At 43.6% G+C, this 19,207-nt stretch overlaps 1 protein-coding gene across 4 annotated transcripts in view; it reads left to right on the top strand.

The window, feature by feature from the left end:
• DNAAF4 (dynein axonemal assembly factor 4) overlaps positions 1 to 17,101 on the top strand; it is a 64,253-nt gene extending 47,152 nt beyond the window's left edge. For 3 of the 4 annotated variants that reach the window (XM_089310386.1, XM_089310387.1, XM_089310388.1), the window contains 4 exons: positions 2,594 to 2,703; positions 8,801 to 8,954; positions 10,211 to 10,316; positions 13,145 to 17,101. In XM_089310386.1, coding sequence (XP_089166512.1) covers positions 2,594 to 2,703; positions 8,801 to 8,954; positions 10,211 to 10,316; positions 13,145 to 13,254 — 480 coding nt within the window. In that variant the 3' untranslated portion in view covers positions 13,255 to 17,101. The remainder of the gene's footprint in view (positions 1 to 2,593; positions 2,704 to 8,800; positions 8,955 to 10,210; positions 10,317 to 13,144) is intronic. The other variant, XM_089310389.1, reaches the window with a different exon arrangement.
• Positions 17,102 to 19,207: the final 2,106 nt, after the last annotated feature.

The following is a 19,207-nucleotide window of genomic DNA, read 5'->3' as shown; positions in this document are numbered from 1 at the left end:
CCCGTAATGGATGCAGGAGTTGCAGATGACAGCTTTACCTGCTACGCCACAATGCCGGCCCCAAACATCTTTTGTTCATTTATAAATATGTCTTCAATAACAAAACAAACAACCCAGTTAAGAGTTGAACCAAGGACTTCAATAGACTTTTTTCAAAAGAGGAAATCCAAATGGCCAACAGACACATGAAAAAATGTTCAGGATCACTAGCAGTCAGGGAAATGCAAATCAAAACCACAATGAGATTTCACCTCACCCGAGTTAGAATGGCTCACATACAGAAATCAGCTAACAACAGATGCTGGCGAGGATGTGGGGAAAAAGGGACACTAACCCACTGTTGGTGGGAATGTAAACTGGTAAAACCACTATGGAAGATAGTATGGAGATACCTCAAAAATCTGAATAGAGACCTACCATATGACCGGGCCATTCTACTCCTGGGAATTTACCCAAGGGCAATGAACTCAGTAAACAAAAGAGTTGTCTGGGCCGGAGCTACAGCTTACTAGGCTAATCCTCCGCCTTGCAGTGCCGGCACACCGGGTTCTAGTCCCAGTTGGGGCACCAGATTCTGTCCCGGTTGCCCCTCTTCCAGGCCAGCTCTCTGCTGTGGCCAGGGAGTGCAGTGGAGGATGGCTCTGCACCCCATGGGAGACCAGGAGAAGTACCTGGCTCCTGCCATTGGATCAGCGCAGCGCGCCGGCTGCGGCGGCCATTCGAGGGTGAACCAACGGCAAAAAGGAAGACCTTTCTCTCTGTCTCTCTCTCTCACTGTCCACTCTGCCTGTCAAAAAAAAAACAAAAACAAAAACAAAAACAGAAGAGGTATCTGTGTCTCCATGTTTATTGCAGCTCACTTCACAAAAGCTAAGACATGGAATCAACCTAAATGTCCATCAACTGAAGACTGGATAAAGAAATTATGGGATATGTACACTATGGAATACTACACAATAGTAGAAAAAAATGAAATCCGGTCATTTGCAACAAAATGGAGGAATCTGGAAAACTTCATACTGAGTGAAATAAGCCAGTCCCAAAGGGACAAATACCATATGCTCTCCCTGATCTCTGAGAATTAATAGTGCTCCTAAAACGAAAGCTATAAAAGTAAAATTGACACTTTTAGAAACAATGATTTGAATAGCCCTCATCCTGACTGCCCAGGGACAGATTTTTTATTTTTTTATTTCCTTTTTGTTTTTGCTTTCTTTCCTTTTCTTCATACTATATGTTGAACTCTTAACATAACATAGAGTTAATCATATGCATTTAAAGTCAATTGAAAATAGATTCAAGTAAAAAATAAGAGGGGAAATAAGAGAGGGAGGGGGTAGTCTATAACTGTAAATCTGTATAGTTCTGCATACAGTCCTACGGACTTACTTTTAAGGGTGCAGCTTAAAAACTTGTCATGGGACTCTAATCCCGTTCAAATTGGTGGTAAAAATGCCATCTTAATTGTTAAAGTGATCATATTAAATATTAAAGTCAACATATAAATAAGATTAAGTGTAAAAGAGATCATATAAATAACATCAAAGTGCCTAGTAATAATAATAGACAATTAAACAGGAGGGAATGTCCAATATGGGAATTAGTCCAAACAGCAGACTCCTAGATTGACATTCACTGTAAATAACACTATAATAAACATTCTGACCTCAGAATCAACCCTTAAGGCTTTCTGGTCTGGCTGAAAGGCCTGTGAGAGCATTTCAGACATGGAAAGCCAAGACTTGGTAGCAAAAAGTATCCTACACGGAGGATCTCTGTGAGACCCCAGTAGAAAGAAGGGGCCATCAAAGAAGGACATACTTTTCTCTGAACGGAGAGAACTTCCACTTTGTTTATGGCTGTGTCCAAATACTGATGGAGTCTGTGGTCACAAAACGCTTCCATAGCCTTGGCAGCTCATGAAAAGACCCTCAGGTGATCACTGACGTCATAAATAAGAGTGTCAGTTGTTAAACCAACAACTTGAGTTACTGTGCACTTGCTCCCCATGTAGGACCTCTGTCCTTGATGTCTTGTTCTATGGGAATTAACGGTAAAACTAGTCTTCAAACAGTAATTTATACTTTGTGTGTCTGTGTGGGTGCAAACTGTTGAAATCTTTACTCAGTATAGAGTTGATCTTCTGTATATAAAGATAATTAAAAGTGAATCTTAATGAAGAATGGGATGGGAAAGGGGATGGTTTGGGGGTGGAAGGGCAGGTATTGCGGGGAAGAACCACTATAATCCAGAAGTTGTACTTATGAAATTTGTATTTACTAAATAAAAGCTTCCCATAAAAAAAAAAAAAAAAAAGGTCGGGAGCAGTCTGAGTAGAGCAGATTGTGATAAAGGGGTGAGCCTGGCTCCTCTCCTCTCTGGCTGCTTGTCTTGCCTCATGATCTCTCTCTGTCTCAGGTGGGAGGGGAGGGACACTTACACCATGTGATGTCCCTGCTGTGTTACGGGGTAGCCAGAGTGCCCTCCCAGTCTTGGACTGTCAGCTGCAAACCTCCTTCCCTGTGAAGTGCCTGCCTCAGGTATTTTGTTATAGTGACACAAGGTGGACTGAAGCCGTCCACTCTTCTTTCAGTGGCTGCACAAGCAGGCCGAGGCACGAAGAGCAATGAATGCGGATATTCCTGAGCTTTCTGATTTGAAAGAAGAGGAAAAGAATCCAGAGTGGTTGAAGGACAAAGGAAAGTGAGTTGTTGGAATTCTGGTCATGAAATTTGTCATGTGTATACACATCAGTACTTACCACACTCTCTGGATACTTTGACAGATGTGTGCATTGTTGTTAGAGAGAATACAAAGCAAATTAGGTTGGCAGGGCCTTCATAGTAAAAATTTCAGATAATATAACAAGGCCAGTTACTGTTTTTATGTGCTTTTCTCTTTAAATATGATAAAGTAAAAATATATAATTTGGGATACTGATTAAAGTGACTTTTATATTTAATATACGCTCTTCCTTATATCTCCATTTAAAAATAGAATTTTTCTTAAAAAAAAGAACCAACTTTTTTGGTTATTCATATCCATTTTTGAATAAGTATTGTATTATCTATAAATGATCATTTTATATCCAAGCAGTCATTCTATTATTTATATAAGACCTTGTATGTGATTTTATGGTACCTTCTGAGTGAAGATTTAATATTTTGAGACACCTGTGGGTATTATTTATTTACAAACTTCTTGTAAGATTTATTTATTTGAAAAGCAAAGTTACAGAGAGAAAGAGAGACAGAGACAGAGAGACAGAGGTCTTCCATCTGCTGGTTCACTCTCCCCAAATGGCTGCAATGGCCAGAGCTAAGCTAATTTGAAGCCAGGAGCCAGGAGCTTCTTCCTGGTATTCCTAGGTGGGTGCAGAGGCCCAAGGACTTGAGCCATCTTCCACTGCTTTCCCAGGCCATAGCAGAGAGCTGGAGCAGAAATGGAGCAGCCGGGACTTGAACCTGCACCCGAATGGGATGCCAGCACTGCAAGCGACGGCTTTGCCCAGTGCGCCACAGTGCTGGCCCCTCTGCTCTTTCTTGGTCTTTTCTACTGTCTGTTACACCTCCAGGAATCGGTGTGTGGAACTGGCCGCTCTGCTAAAGGGCGGAACCCTGGGGCTGACAGATTGCATCTTGCTCCCAACAATAGAAGCAGGTATGATCTTTCTTCCTGTTTCTCTCCGTCCTTCCTCTGCATTTATTCAGCCATTAAGTAGACATCTAATGATTGCTAGACATTTGCCATACTATCAGATGGTCACTGAACTACAGAAATCAGGAGGGAGACATACACAAGTGCTTATGACACTGTATGGAAAATGCAGTAACTTAGATAAGAACAAGGTAGCGGGAGAGTACAGAACAGGGATTCCCTAACCCTAAGCAGGGGAAAGGTGGCTCAGGAAACGCTTTCTAAAGAAAGTAACAGTGACACATGAAATTTTTATATCTTAAATAAAATTAGAGAGAGACAGACAGAGAACCAGAAGGATTGTACACACACACACACACACACACACACACACAAGAAAGAGTAGCACTTGAACTCCCTTTAATGATAAGGAATGGTGTCAGGAGGAGTAGAAAAAGGTATGCCTTTCAGACAGAGGTAAGAGAGCAAAAGCCCAGAAACAGTTTGTAACATGGCGTGGGCCAGGAACTATGGATTAGTTATTCTGTGTTAAAACATAAAATTTGATCCTAGGAAAATAGGCAGGAACTTCTTGTACTTGGTTAAGATTCTTGGATTTTATCCCATAAGGCAGGAAAAGAAATTTGTTTCAGAAATCCTGGCAAAGGTTTTGAACAATGACATTGTCATAGAGAAGTGGAAGTTTTGATAAATAATTCGGAGGTAGAACAAGCAGAATTTCTTGGTTGATTGTTGGGGGTGAGAGGAGTTTTTGTGGGTGACTTCTAGGTTTCTATGTTAATGATTGGTGTGTGAGGCCACCCGCTGAATTAGAGAATACTTGAAGAGGGGCTAGTTAGGAGGGAAATGCAAATAAGTTTGGTTTGGAATATATTGAGTTTTCACTGTCTCTTTAAGAATTCCGTCTGTGTGATAGAATGCAGCAAGTTTGAAACTCAGGCGAGAGGCCTCCACTGTAGATATATTTGGGGGGGGGGTATCAGCATTTTTTGTAGTAGTTTAACTTATAAGAGTAAGTATTTTAAAAAGGATCTCTAGAAGCCAATGTGTGGTATAATGGGTTAAACCACCACTTTCCATATTGGCATCCCATATGGGTGTCAGTTCAAGTTTGGGTTGCTCCACTCTGATCCAACTCCCTGCAAATGCACCTGGAAACCAGTGGAAGATGGCCCAAGTACTTGGACCCCTGCACTCATGTGGAAGACCTGGATGAAGCTCCTGGCTCCTGGCTTCAGCCTGGCCTAGCCCCAGCTGTTGCAAGCATCTGGGGAGTGAACCAGCAGATGGAAGATCTCTATCCATCTCTCTCTCTTCTTTCTCTGTAACTCTGCCTTTCAAGTAAATGAATAAATCTTTTTTAAAAAAAAATAGAATGAGTTTGAATAGATTTGGAGACAGTAAAGAGGTAATCAGAAATATCTCCAAAAAGAGTGGAGAGAAGTGGGTCAAGGCCAAGGGAATGAATTGTCTTGATTTTGTTTTTGTTTCTTCCCTCTTTTAAAAAGTTTGATTAGCCTTCCACCTGGCAATATCCTAGACATGAGGGAGGGGAGAGGGAACAGCAGGCCCACATGCAAATTTATAAAAATCCCAGTGTGAGCAGAGTCTGGGCTCTCAGTTCTTTCCTGAGATACCCTCCTGGTTTGTGAGGTGTACTTTCTTCATTAAACTTGGCTAGCATGCTTAGTGCAGAAAGAGAGAGGGAGGGAGGGAGAGAGAGCGAGCGAGAGAAAGAAAAGCTTTAATTAAGGGGTGGAAGGGGTAGGCATTGAAGTGGAGCCAGGTAAGCCATGCCTGTCATTCTGCCTTTCAAATAAGTAAGTAAATAAATGAATCTTTAAAACAAAACAAAACAAAAAAGTGGGGCTGGGGCAGTGACTCAGTGGGTTAAAGCCCCAGCCTGCAGTGCCAGCATCCCATATGGGCACCAGTTCGAGATCTGGCTGCTCCTCTTCTGATCCAGCTCTCTGCTATGGCCCGGGAGAGCAGTGGAAGATGGCCCAAGTCCTTGGGCCCCTGTACCTGCGTGGGAGACCTGGAAGAAGCTCCTGGCTCCTGGCTTTGGATCAGCTCAGCTCTGGCTGTTGCAGTTATTTGGAGAGTGAACCAGCGGAATGGAAGACTTCTCTCTCTCTGGCTCTACCTCTCTCTGTAACTCTTTCAAATAAATGAAATAATTTTTTAAATATTTTATTTATTTATTTGACAGGTAGAGTTACAGACAGTGAAAGAGAGAGACAGAGAGAAAGGTTTTCCTTCCGTTGGTTCACCCCCAAATGGCTGCTACCAGGAGCCAGGTGCTTCCTCCTGGTCTCCCATACGGGTTCAGGGACCCAAGCACTTGGGCCATCTTCCACTGCCCTCCGGGTCACAGCAGAGAGCTGGACTGGAAGAGGAATAACTGGGACTAGAACCCGGGGTGCCGGTGCTGCAGGCAGAGGATTAGCCAAGTGAGCTGCAGCGCCGGGCCCTCATGTTGATCTTTTTGATGCTTCTTGTTAACTACCTGTTAGCATCTTATCGCAGTACAGCACACACTTCTTGTCAAATTGAACTCCTTCCCAATGCTTGGGTTTTGAGCCATTCCCTGGCAAGAATTGTGAAGGATTAGTCTAGCATGGTTTCATGGGTGCTGCTAGAAGAAAGGAGAAACATGGGTCAGAGACACACGGCTTTATTATTCATGGCACAGTGAGAAGCTTGAGCGTGGTGATGGTTCTCTTTGGCCCACAGGTCCCGCGGAGCCGGAGGTAGGCCCAGGTGGATGCTGTGCGTGCATTGTTTTTGTTGTAGCTGAGGAAACCCAAAGTTAACATAATTTTTTATAAGAAGAATGCAAATAAGTCTGCTAACTTTAGCCCTATAAGGATGTACTATCTTAGTTATAGTTAACAGCAAATGGATTTTCCCTTTACCCCACAGGAGATACTATTTCTGTCTTCCAAATCCATATGCTACGTAAATGTCTTTGAAAGATAGCCTGGGGCCCACGTTTTGGCACAGTGAGCTAAGCTGCTGCCTGCAATGCCAGCATCACATATCAGAGGGCTGGTTTACGTCCCGGCTGCTTTGCTTCTGATCCAGTTCAAAAATTATTTTTGTGTGTAACCAGAAGAGATTAGCATCTCTGCTTTTCAAATAAATAAATAAATCTTTTTTAAAAAAAATGACACACGCACGACTGTGTAGATACCTAGAAAGGGTTTATTATGAGAGATTGACTCACAATTACAGAAGTTAAGTCCTATGAACTGCCCTCTGCAAATACAGTAGACTAAGTGAGAGAGAGGTGAGTGAGCATCATCCACTCTGTTTGGGGCCATAGAAAATGAAAATGTGGAAGAAGAACGAAGGTACTCCTCTTTTTTTTTTTTTTTTAAGATTTATTTTATTTATTTGCAAGGCAGAGTTACAGAGAGGTAGAGACAGAGAGAAAAGTCTTCCGTCTGCTGGTTCATTTCTCAAATGGCCACAATGACTGGGACTGGGCCAGACTGAAGACAGGAAGCTAGGAGCTTCCTCCAGGTCTCCCATGTCAGTGCAGGGGCCCAAGCACTTGGACCATCCTCTGCTGCTTTCCCAGGTGCATTAGTGGAGAGCTGGATCAGAAGTGGAGCAGCCAGGACTCTAACTGGTATGCATATGGGATGCCAACGATGCAGGCATTAACCCACTGCACCACAGCACCAGCCCCCTAAATTCATTCTTCTTTAGCGAGGACATTTGCCTCCTGCCCTTGGAATCGGCTCCTGTGCTTCTCACACTTTCAGACTTGGGACTTAGACCATTGGCTCTCCTAGTTCTTTGGCCTCTGGGCTTGCACTGGAGCTACACTGTGCTGTTGGGCCTCCAGTCTGCAGAGGACTTAACCTCTGTAATTGTGTGAGCCAGTCTCTCCTGGCCCCTTTATAAACCCCTTTTAGCTATCTATACAGTCATGTGTGCCATTTTTTTTAAAAAGATTGTTATGTATTTGAGAGGCAGAGATGCAGAGAGAGAAGGGGAGAGAGAGAGAGAATGAATATCTCATTCATCCGCTGGTTCACTGCCCAAATGGCTGCAATGGCCAAAGCCGGGCTGATCCAAAGCCAGGAGGCAGGAGCTTCATGTGGGTCTCCCACGTGGGTGGAGTGGCCCGAGCACTTGGGCCATCTTCTGCTGCTTTCCCAGGCACATTAGCAGGGAGCTGGCTCAGAAGTGGAGCAGCTGCCAGGACACGAACTGGCACCCATATAGGGTGCTGACACTGCCGACAGAGGCTTAACCTTTATGCCGTAGTGCTGGCCCCAGCCATGTGTCTCTTAACAGTGGGGATATGTACTCAGAAATGTGTATCCATTAGTGCTAACACAGACTAAGATAGGTATGACCTAGTGAAATCATCTTAGAGGATCGCTATTGTATATGCGGTCCAATTGTTGACCAAATCATTGCGCAGCACAAGACTGTGTGCGTCTTGTTGGTTCTTTTTCTCTGGAGAACTTTGGCAAGTTCCGTACCCATTATGGCCGAACTTGCTATGTTACTTGGTATGCGCTGTGCTTTTCCTCCTTATGTTCCGCATACTGAATTATACTTGTTGCTGTGCCTCCATGAAGGCACGTGATACTGGCTCTACATGCAAATGAGTTTATGGGCTCAGGTAACCAAAAGTCAAAGGTATTTTGCATTCCAGCAGTTCAACTGCATCATGAAGGACTCGGTTTCTTTCCGCCCTTTTATTCCTTTCACACTCCCATGTCATCTGTAGCCTAGCTCCTCTCCTGGTGTTGAGCATGATCAGCTACAATTTGGGCTGTATGGTTTCTTCATGCATATCCAGCCAGGGGAGAAGTTTTCTCAGCTTGAAACCCAAGTTAGAAGCCTTGTGCTGGATAGACCCAGGTCAGCCCACAAGCCCATTGTAGAAAGGAGGGGGGAAGTGCGCCTGCTCAGACTTCTGCTTGCTGTTGCTGGTGTGCATGTAGATGCTGGTGTGTGTGACGGAGATGGGGCTGGGCCACCAGCAGTGGTAGTGGTACAGGGAGTGCCAGAGGAGGAAAGGAGGAAAGGTGCTCCCTCTGCCAAGTGTGGCTAGGCATGACTTCTGTGCTTCTGCTTCAGTGTTTATCGTTTTCCTTTTCTGTTTTTGTCTCATTAGCAAATTGTTTGCAACAGAAAACTATCTGGCAGCTATTAATGCATACAACTTAGCCATCCGACTAAATAATAAGATCCCACTGTTGTATTTGAATCGAGCTGCTTGCCACCTAAAACTCAAAAATTTACACAAGGCGATTGAAGATTCTTCTAAGGTATGCCTATCTGTTTATACAGGGTGCTTTAAAATTGTTATCCTCTTATTTACTGGTTCAGAGGATTATCTTTTATTCTGTTTAAATAATTGAGATACAAAGATTTTAAGAAATTTGTGTTGCCTATTCTGTCTCTTACAGTTTTTTTCAATGGACAAGGAACTGGTATTTTTGAGACTTCAAGTTAGATAGGAAACTACCATCAACTGTTATTATATTGTCTTGACATAGCAGTTGAGGTTCACAAGAAAATGCGTCAAGTGTTGTCAGCTGGACTTGCTGTTTTTATTATTAAAGTTTTGCAGACTTAGTACAAGATAGAAGGAAAAACACTGGGTATTCCCTGGTTGTCTCTACCCACTTGCATAGTAAAGGATAGCTCCTTACTCATTTTTCCATTTTCAGGGTCTTTTAGTATATTTTATTTGCCATTAGTAATACTTCATGTGAATGCGTTAAACTTCTGCAGCTTTTCCTTTTTGTTCTTTTCATTGTAACTTACTTTATAAGAATATTACGCACAAAATCTCTTATATGAATCCTTGAAATTAAGGATATTGAGGAAACAACCAGGTCCTCGTAATTGGACTTCATAATACTTTTTTTTTTTTTTTTACAGGCAGAGTGGACAGTGAGAGAGAGACACAGAGAGAAAGGTCTTCCTTTGCCGTTGGTTCACCCTCCAATGGCTGCCGCGGCAGGCGCACTGCAGCTGGCGCACCGCGCTGATCCGATGGCAGGAGCCAGGTGCTTCTCCTGGTCTCCCATGGGGTGCAGGGCCCAAGCACTTGGGCCATCCTCCACTGCACTCCCTGGCCACAGCAGAGAGCTGGCCTGGAAGAGGGGCAATTGGGACAGAATCCGGCGTCCTGACCGGGACTAGAACCCAGGGTGCCGGTGCCGCTAGGTGGAGGATTAGCCTACTGAGCCGCGGCGCCGGCCCATAATACTTTTTTAATCCAGTTTTGCTTTGAGTAGTATAATTTTGTGCACAAATATTTACTGAATGAATGAACTGAACCACCCAGTTAGAATCAAAAGACCACAAATGCTACTTAATCAATTTTTGCTAATAAACATAAAGCTGTAGAAATTTCAGATGTGGAGCTGAGTCATAAACTTTGATGGAGTGTGAATCCTATTTAGGAACAATGAGCAAGTCCTCAACTTGTTTTATATATATATATATATTTAAATTAATTTAAATTAAATTAAAGTCATGTCTTTCCCTGTTAACTATATATACCCTTTGTAAGGCACTGGAATTATTGACACCACCTGTAACTGACAATGCAAATGCAAGAATGAAGGCACATGTACGACGTGGAACAGCATTCTGCCAACTAGAATTATATGTAGAAGGTAAGAAATTGATAGAAATACTTCAAGTTCAAAGTTACACTCTTAAAAAAAGACATTGGGATTATTTAGGATCATGACTATTTAGGAGTCTCATATTTTTAGGATTAAATTTGTTCCTTGCAATATATTTGATAAAATAAGTGATTTTGAAATTGCATCTTTTAAAATCCACTCTAGAAAGGAGTTGAAGCAATATGTGAAAAACAGGGTTAGTTCTAGGAAAATGCTGTGTTATCAGACAACTTTTCTACAGAAAGATGTATGATAAAGGGTATAAACTATTCCCTTGAGACAGTAATGAAAATTTTTAAATGAGCTGCTTTTGTCATAATATCATACACACACAAAAACACATGCATGAGCTCTGAAACAACTGATCTATCACAATCATGGACATTGCTTTATTTATAATAATGTACTGAGGTCTGTACTTCAGCCCTGTGTGTTTAGAAGTCACGCCATTTCTTCTATCTTAATGTTTTCATTTTGAATATATTTTTGAACTATTTTTAGTTACTCATATTGCCCCAAAAGCAAAATTCTTTAGTATATCTCTAATGTTTCTCTTTTTATACCTTCCTGCCCAGATGTCCCTTTTGTTTTCCTTTATTCAAGTCCCAAAGGCCTCCTCTGGATGATGCCTTGCCAAGAAATGGGCTCTAACTTATAAAGGTTATTTTTTTCTGATTTTATTTTTAAATTTTATTTCACTATTTTTTTGACCAAGCATCTAAATTAGGTTTTTATGTCTTATACTTTTTTTTATAATGTCTTTATCCAATTCATGGGATAAAAATGGCCAAGAAGTTGTGAAGATGGGACCCAATTAATGTTAGGAGGATTGGGGCCGGTGCTGTGGTGTAGCAGGTAAACCTGCCAACGGCAGTGCCGGCATCTCATATGAGCGCCATTTTGAGTCCCAGCCGCTCCATTTCCCTGGTTCAGCTCTCTGCTGTGGCCTGGGAAAGCAGTAGAGGATGGCCCAAGTCTTCGGGCCCCTGCGCCTATGTGGGAGACCCAGAAGAAGCTGCTGGCTTTGGATCGATGCAGCTCCAGCCATTTCGGCCAGTTGGAGAGTGAACCAGTGGATGGAGGACCTCTCTTTCTCTCTGCCTCTCCTCTCTCTGTTTAGCTCTGACTTTTAAGTAAGTAAATAGTGGGTCTTTAAAAAAATGTTAGGAGGATTGAGAGTTCTACTTGGTCTTGGAGAGACCCCCAGCTAGACTTAGTCCAGGTTTTTGTCTCTTTGTATTTAAGAATATAACCAGATGACATAGATATAGAGGTGAGACTAAAGTAGAATTTATTGAAAGGTCTCAAGACATGAGTGTGGCCAATGTCATGAGGGAGAATTGTCCCCACCTAGAGTGAGATTAGCTTTTTATAAGATAATTAAGGGAGAAAAAAATAAAAATAAAAGCTTCTACAAGAAAAAAAACTTCTACAAGAAAAAAAAATATATATATAAGATAAGGGTTTGGGCTGCAGTGCAGATGGTGATCTCCCAGAGGTGTCATGGTGTCTGGTGGTTGATGTTGGTGAGGCGTGGCTGCATGATGAGAAGTGGGTGTGCTGAGGTCTTCCTCCATGGTGGATCAGCATGGAAAGCAATGGGATTAGGACAATGCACATGGCTTGGGTGCTGGCAGTCCTTAGCTCCTTGTTCCTCACTGACTCTGTCTGTGTAACCCACATCAATGATATAAATGAAATATTGTAAAACATCCATTGGAAATTATAACATGAGGCTTTTTTGAGTTACAAGGACCTGTCTTTTAAAGGTTTACTTATTTATTTGAAAGAGTTAAGCAGAGAGAGAAAGGTCTTCTATCTGCTGGTTCACTTTCCCAACTGGCCGCAATGGCCGGAGCTGTGCCAATCTGGAGCCAGGAGCCAGGCGCTTCTTCCGGGTCTCCCACACGGGTACAGGGACCCTAGGACTTGGGCCATCTTCAACTGCTTTCCCAGGCTAAAGCACAGAGCTGAATCAGAAGTGGAGCAGCTGGGTCTGAAACCGGCGCCCATATGGGATGCCAGCAGTGCAGACGGTGGGTTTACCTGTTATGCCACAGCGCCGGCCCCAAGGACCTCTCTTTAAAAAAAAAAAAAGAAAAAGAAAAAGAAAAAGATTTTTTTATTTGAAAAACAGAGCAGTAGATAGGAGGAGAGAGAGAGAGGGAGAGAGAGAGAAAGGGGGAGAGGGAGAGAGTTTTCTACCCACTGGCTCACTCTCAAAATGATCAGAACAGCCAAATCTGGTCCAGGCCAAAGCTAGGAGGCTTAAGTCCATTCACGTCTCCTTTGTGGGTGTCAACAGCCCACTGGAAAATTTCTGCGGTCTCATGGAGAAACTACCAGGGTCGGCACTGTGACTTAGTCTGAGCCTTTGCCTGTAGTGCTGGCATCCCATATAGGTGCCAGTTTATGTCCTGGCTGCTCCACTTTCATCCAGCTCTCTGCTTATGGCCTGGAAAGGTAGTGGAAGATGGCCAAGTGCTTGGGCCCCTGCACCTATATGAGAGACCAGGAGGAAGTGCCTGGTTCCTAGCTTTGGATTGGCCCAGCTCCTTTTGGCTGTTGGGGTCATTTGGGGAGTGAACCAGCAGATAAAAGACCTTTCTCTCTGTCTCTTCCTCTCTCTGTAACTTTGCATCTCAAATAAATAAATAAAATATATTAAACAAAAAAAAGAAACTACCATCTGATTTAAAACCTGGTGCCATATTCTTAATAGTTATTTTTAAAAAATATTTTTAAATATATTGGCTTGATAAGAGAAGTACTTATAAGTACTTATTTTATCTATCATCATTGCTATGTGTATACAGGCCTACAGGATTATGAAGCTGCACTTAAGATTGATCCATCCAACAAAATTGTACAACACGATGCTGAGAAGATTCGGAATGTAATTCAAGGAACAGAACTAAAATCTTAATGACCACTCGATACAGCTAGGTATTGCTTTAAATTTTTCAAAACTAGTTGGAGACATTAGGGACCTCTGGGTGTCTTCTAGCCAATTGTACAGAATCACTTCTCTGTTAAATACTTTAGGTCTGTAAAGGGCAAGTATTATAAATCTATAGAAGATAAAATGTTTGATTTAAGTCATAGCTGGATGGGTAAATCAAAATAAGAATTCTCTATTTTTATTCTTCTTCAAATTAATACATAATGTAATTATGCATTTTTTTTGTTACTTAACTTTTGCCCTTGTAACAGAATACCTGTTGGGCTGGTTGCCAGGACACTTATTGATTTTTTGTTAATTAGGTAGAATTTTAAAATAAAAGATTATGCTTATAGATTATTTTTATTTATGTTAAATGTGCTAATTAATTCTTTGAATGGCTTACTTTGGTGTATTAAAAGTTGATAGGTTTTCAGTCAGTTTCTAAATGCATAGAACCTTTATTTTTCCATTACTACTTCTCTACTGCCTGCTACTTGAGGTTAAACCAGTTAAGCCTAGTAAAATAACTATTTAGAAAACCTTATCTTCATCTTCCATTATGGATTGTTCTATTGAGCTAAACAAAAGAAGGTGGTTATGTAGATTTAGAAGGACAGAAGAGAGCAGAAACAAAGAACAAAGTATGAACTGGTTGTTGAGAAGTCACTTTCCTTTGTAAGGTGAAGACAGAACAACAGAAAAACAACTGAATAGTTTACATCAGGTTGCTTTTTCTTATAAGGATTAAAAACCAAGGGAACTGGCCGGCGCTGCGGCTCACTAGGCTAATCCTCCGCCTAGCGGCGCCGGCACACCAGGTTCTAGTCCCGGTCGGGGCGCCGGATTCTGTCCCGGTTGCCCCTCTTCCAGGCCAGCTCTCTGCTGTGGCCAGGGAGTGCAGTGGAGGATGGCCCAGGTGCTTGGGCCCTGCACCCCATGGGAGACCAGGAAAAGCACCTGGCTCCTGGCTCCTGCCATCGGATCAGCACGTGTGCCGGCCGCAGCGCGCCAGCCGCGGCGGCCATTGGAGGGTGAACCAACGGCAAAAAAGGAAGACCTTTCTCTCTGTCTCTCTCTCTCACTGTCCACTCTGCCTGTCAAAAAAAAAAAAAAAACAAAAACAAAAACAAAAAAACAAGGGAACTTCCTCATCATGCTCATTGAAACTGACCTGTTTGGGGAATTTGGTTATCTATTCCCTCCTGATTTCTTTGGAAGTGCAGGTAAACAGTTTAGCTTGAACTCCATTTGGGTGGAGTCTAGTGCAGAATAGACTAAAACAGTACAATTTATTTAATACCACGTTCCCCCAAACATGGATCATTTTAGTAACACAGTCTGATCAAGATAAGTGTTCTAGTGAGTTTTTTTTAAAACTTATTTTACAGGTTGAGTTATACAGTTACAATGAGAGAGATAGAGAGAAAAGTCTTCCTTCCGTTGGTTCACTCCCCAAATGGCCGCCACCCTAAGACAGGAGCCAGGTGCTTCCTCATGGTCTCCCATGTGGGTGCAGGGCCCAAGCACTTGGGCCATCCTCCACTGCCTTCTCAGGCCACAGCAGAGAGCTGGCCTGGAAGAGGAGCAACCTGGACTAGAACCCAGCGCCCACATGGGGTGCCAGCACCGCAGGCAGAGAATTAACCTAGTGAGCCACAGTGTCGGCCCCTAGTGAGTTTGTTTTCTAGTCTCTTCAAGTAGACCCAGGTGGGAGGGAGGAGCTAGGGGAAGCAGCAAAGGGTGAGCTGTTAACTGGAATATCCTGGCACTGGTTGGATTGCACCACCGTTTGTGTTATATCATTGTTATTGTGCAAGCTTTAAACACAACACACAACGCTACAGCTTCCCTTTTGCATGTACTTATCACTTTTCAGATTAAATTGAGCTGGGATGAGGATTTTACAGTATTGATCATCATATGCTATCATTTGAGTAGATCTTAAAACAGCCATATTCTCTTTTTTATTTCATGGACAATATTTGGATTTTGTTGTTGGGCCTAAAATGAAATTTGTTCCCACAGTTATGCAGGCCAGATGACAGAATTCAAAGTATTGGTAAGGTCATGTTCCCTCTGAAGGGTGTGGAGAAGAATCTTCCCTTCCTCTTCCAGCTTTTGGTAGCTCCAGGCTTGATTCTGGCAGCAGTGACTCTAGTCTCTGCTTCCATCTTCACATGACCTTCTGTTTGTTACCGTATGTCCCTCTGAAGTAGGCAGGCATACAGGTTAAAATTGATCAGATTTGTGAACTGGAAGACCACGCCCTGTGTGACCTCATGCTCCTACCTGATGCCTTTGCCATGCCCAGTGTGGCCTCATTCCCCTACCTGGCTACACTGGGGTGCCCACCAGCCAATCAGGTTAATTAACCACTCCCCTTTGGAGTGGGTTAAAAGCCTAGGGCACAGTGTGCCCAGGCCTGCTCTTCTTCCCTGGCCTCTCACCAGGACAGGGCTTGCTGTAGCCCTGCGCCTCCAGGGCGCATCGTCTTCGGGCCATGTGCTCTAGGCTTCCTGGCCTAGATGCTCATCCACATGGCTGGTTCCTGGTGCTCTGTATGAACCCCCATTCACCTCTCTCCCCTAAATAAGCTCTCACTCTCTTATGCACCTTACTTATTTAAATAAAAGCTTAATACGTACCATGCTGCCTCGTTTATCTGTGCCATTATTTAGAATTCTTCTCTAAACATTAGGCAAGAACCCTCTTGTGCTTATTAATATCGGGGATTTAGTAATAAGCCCGTGGTGAAACTGTAAGGCACCCCAAATTCCGGTAACGCATGTGGCACCCCAGATAGCATTTCTATGGAACTTTAAGGGGCCACATTTCAGGATAAACTTTAGGGGGTCTTTTCCGATTTCACCTCCCCAGCTCTTGTAATTCATTAGATCCCCCCCCCTTTTTTTTTGACAGGCAGAGTTAGACAGTGAGAGAGAGACAGAAAAGTCTTCCTTTTTCCGTTGGTTCACCCACCGAATGGCCGCTACGGCCGGCGTGCTACGGCCAGCGTGCTGCGGCCAGCGTACTGCACCTGTACAGCAACTTATAATTTTGTTTATTCTTTTTTACTTGAAAGGCAAACACAGAGACAGAGTACTTCCATCTACTGGTTTGAGTCCGAATTTCCCAATCAATGCACAAGGCACAGTCAAGGATGCAAAAGCAGAGGTTTATTTGTTACCAGCCATTTAGCTGTGCCTCACACTTACAAGGGTGCAGGTCATCCCCTAGGTAGGTTACTTTCTTATTCTCTATATGGCAAGATATTGGGACCTAACATGTTCATTGGTTCATTTAAACGTAAAGAATATATACATTATGTGGCGGGAAGGCCACACAAAGGAGATGGCACGGGGAGGAACTGGCGGGAAGCATCGGGCCATAAATTCCAGGGGAGCTGGTGGGGAGCAGAAGGTCGTCAATTCCAAGGGAGCTTACTTTCTTTGTTCTCAAGGACCTGGCTTGCCTCCTTGCTGGTCCAGGATGAGGCCTATCATGGCCCTACAGCAGGCAAGCAAGCAAGCCAGAGTACAGGAGCAAAACCGGCATTTACTCCAACTCCTACAGGTTCACTCCCCAAATGCCCTCAACAGCTAGGCCAGGCTGAAATCAGGAGACCAGACTCAATATTGGTCTCTCACATGGGTGACAGGAACCCAAGGACTTGAGCTGTCCCAGGGTACACATTTGCAGACAGCTTGGAACAGAAGAGGAGGTAGGAGTCTATCCAGATACTATGATATGGAATGTTGGGGTCCCAGGCAGTGTCAACCTTTGAGCCAAAGCTTGCCCCATAGTAACTTAAAAAAATTACTTATTTAATTTGAAAGAGTAAAGCAGAAAGAGGAAGAGAGAGAGAAAGGTAACTTTAATCAACTGGTTCATTTCCCTGATGGCCACAACACCCAGGGCTGGGCCAGTCCTAAGCCAAGAGCCAAGGAGCTGTGTCTGGGTCTCCTTTGTGGGTGGCAGGGGTCCAAATGTTAGGTAGGAAGTCAGAAATGAGCTTATGTGTGTGACAAAGGCCTAAGGAGTTGACATCTAGGTCCAGCATCTGCATCTCAAAGTCATCCTGATAACCTTCCAGGTGCAGCCCAGTATCTGCACTTCAAATGCCCTGCCCCTTCTACCCGATAACCATCCTTCCTCTAAGGCTCCTCTAAGGCGGGGCAAAGCCAGCCAGGCTTCCCCCTGTCTGATAATTGGGGGAGAAAATCTCAGAAAGGAATTTTTCGTATTTACATCCAAAAAGTCCTTTGTTCCAGGAGAAGAGGCTGAAGGCAAGACCAATCCCCTTAAACACCCCCCCACCCACCCCCACCCCCGCCTCAACTAGACTGCATGCTCAGCCCTCTGCCTCTCAGCTGAGCCGCCCGCCTGGCCTCCCCAGGTGTATTCTCTCCACTCAACCATGTAACCCCGCTCTCCTCCAGTCTGACCTGTCTCTCAGGTCCTGTCTGGAGGGGTGCCCATCTGTTCTTACGGATGTCCCTACCTAAAAAACCTTGCTATTTTGCTTTCCACTCCTCTCCGTCTCACGCCTGAATTCTTTCTTGGGTGAAGACAAGAACCCTTGCTTTCTCCGGTAGCACAAACACTTGAGCCTTCTTCCATTGTTTTTCCCAGGCCATTAGCAGGGAGCTGGACCAGAAGTAAAACAGATGGGACAACTGTTGCCCATATGGGATGCCCATAGTAGCTTTTAATAACTTCTGTAGCGTACCTAATGAAGTAGGAATACTTTTTATTTTTTAAAAAGATTTACTTGTATATTTGAAAGGCAGAGTGAGAGAGAGGGAGACAGAGATCTTCCATATGCTGGTTCACTCCCTACATGCCTGCAGTAGCTGGGGCTGGGCCAGGCTGAAGGCAGGAGCCCAGAACTACATCTTGTTCTCCCATTGTGACAGTCTTGATCCTAATCAGAATAAGGAAACGCATATCTCTTAAGATGGTACAAAATGTTTGTTTTTCCCAAAAAGCTGCCTTTAGAGTTTCTAGTTTTATTATGAGAATAGAAACTTAAATTAGTTACCAGTCCCACCCTTCTGATAGGCATGGGAAGCAAAGACACTATGGCAGAAAATGACCTAAGTTAAAGATCTCTGTAAGATCTAGTGGGATGAAAGGGCCATCAAAGAAGGAGGTACCGGAGGCTGGCACTATTGCACAGTGGGTTAAAGCCCTGGCTTGAAACACCGGCATCCCATATGGGCGCCAGTTCTAGTCCCAGCTGCTCCTCTTCTGATCCAGCTCTCTGCTATGGCCTGAGATAGTGGTAGAAGATGGCCCAAGTACTTGGGCCCCCTGCATCGGCGTGGGAGACCCAGAGGAAGCTCCTGGCTCCTGGCTTTGGATCAGTGCACCTCCGGCCATTGTGGCCATCTGGGGAGTGAACCAGGGGATGGAAGACCTCTCTCTCTGTCTCTACCTCTCTCTGTAACTCTTTCAAATAAATCTTTTTTTTTTTTTTTTTTTTTTTTTTTTAAAGGAGGTACCTTTCTCTGAAGGGAGGAGAGAACTTCCACTTTGATTATAGTCTGGTTTAAATACTGAGGGAGTTTGTGGACTCAACAGGATTCCATAACCTTGGCAGCTCATGACAAGAGCCTCTGGTGATCACTGATGTCATAAATAAGAGTGTTAATCGTTAAATCGACAACTGGAGTCACTGTGACTTGCTCCCCATGTAGGATCTCTGTCCTTAATGAGTTATACTATGAGAATTAACGGTAAAACTTGTCTTCAAACAGTACTTTATACTTTGTGTGTCTTAGTGTAAAGATATTCTGTATATAAAGATAATTAAAACTGAATCTTAATGAAGAATGGGATGGGAGAGGGAGTAGGAGGTGGGATGGGAGTGGGGTGGGAGGGGGGTTATGGGGGAAAGAACCACTATAATCCAAAAGCTGTACCTATGAAATTA

This window comes from Oryctolagus cuniculus, chromosome 12 (genome assembly GCF_051225735.1).
Source record: "Oryctolagus cuniculus isolate XC-2025 breed Fujian yellow rabbit chromosome 12, ASM5122573v1, whole genome shotgun sequence".
Classification (NCBI taxonomy): Eukaryota; Metazoa; Chordata; class Mammalia; order Lagomorpha; family Leporidae; genus Oryctolagus; species Oryctolagus cuniculus.
The sequence above is the reverse complement of the archived record's forward strand: the minus strand, read 5'-3'. Positions and strand labels throughout refer to the sequence as shown.